This window comes from Cricetulus griseus, chromosome 8 (genome assembly GCF_003668045.3).
Source record: "Cricetulus griseus strain 17A/GY chromosome 8, alternate assembly CriGri-PICRH-1.0, whole genome shotgun sequence".
In the NCBI taxonomy this organism is placed as follows: Eukaryota; Metazoa; Chordata; class Mammalia; order Rodentia; family Cricetidae; genus Cricetulus; species Cricetulus griseus.
This window is the reverse complement of record NC_048601.1, coordinates 60,511,532-60,512,693: the sequence shown is the minus strand read 5'-3', so window position 1 is coordinate 60,512,693 and position 1,162 is coordinate 60,511,532. Positions and strand designations below refer to the sequence as shown.

The window sequence follows — 1,162 nt, the reverse complement described above, 5'->3', positions numbered from 1 at the left end:
AGAGGGGACTGAGTCCTAGTGGATTTGTCTGATATCTTTCAGCGATTGCTCATGTTCTCTGTGATAGTATTTTTGACTCTTGATTGACACCAGCCACTTTCACACACACTGCTCAGGCATTTGCCTTGTATGTGCTGACTGCTTTGCATGGGCCCCTCCAGTCCAGCCCAGCTGTTCAGAATTTATATACCAGGCCTTTGCAGTAAGAACTGAGTGGCATAGACAGGCAAGATGGAGTCACAGACCCAAGTTCTCATGTCCCTGCTGCTCTGGGTGTCTGGTGAGAAATTAAATAACATTACAATCATTTCAAAATCACTTCCTTGTATATAAGAATTTGATAATGTATGCTAGGGCATATTTCTTACATAATGATGCTTTGACAATATGACATTACAAGGACATTAACTGACAAATCAACTGTCATGTTTTTGTGTATCTGCGTACGTTCATTGTCCTTTCATGATTTCAGGTATCTGTGGGGACATCATGTTGACACAGTCTCCATCATCAGTGGCTGTGTCAGAGGGAGAGAAGGTTTCCATCAACTGTAAGGCCAGCCAGAATCTGTTTGGCAGCAATAGCAAGAAGAACCGCTTAGCCTGGTATCAGCAGAAAGCAGGGCAGTCTCCTAAACTGCTGATCTACTGGGGATCCACACGGCATACTGGGGTCCCTGATCGCTTTGTAGGCACTGGATCTGAGACTGATTTCACTCTCACCATCAGCAGTGTCCAGGCTGAAGATATGGGAGATTATTACTGTTTGCAAGATCATACCTCTCCTCCCACAGTGCTTCAGCCTCCAACAAAAACCTCCTCTGAGAATCTCACCAGCTGCTCACACTACACACAGACATGGACCTGCACACTTCCCTCTTCTGCCTGAGTGACTGGGCACTCATGCAAACACTTGCCGAGCCCAGCAAAAATGATGGATTCAATGTCTCATCTGTCTTTCAATATGAAAAATGTATATATGAAAATGCAGAAAAGAACCCAGTATTGTCTTTCCATTCCTGCTATAACAATTTACCACAAACTCTGTTGTTTAAATATTAGAGATTTATCTTTTTATGGTTGTGGTATTCAAGAAATGGGCTGAAGTGATGTAGAAAAACTGTATTTCAGTTTGAAGGCTCTAGGAAATGGTGTTTCTTGGT

The 1,162-nt window shown here is 43.0% G+C and overlaps 1 gene segment (V, D, J or C); it reads left to right on the top strand.

The window, feature by feature from the left end:
* The first annotated feature begins 231 nt into the window (after nt 1-231).
* Nucleotides 232-888, top strand: LOC113838024. The segment is given in 2 exon segments: nt 232-280; nt 473-888. Coding segments are annotated over 2 exon segments (465 nt in total).
* Nucleotides 889-1,162: the final 274 nt, after the last annotated feature.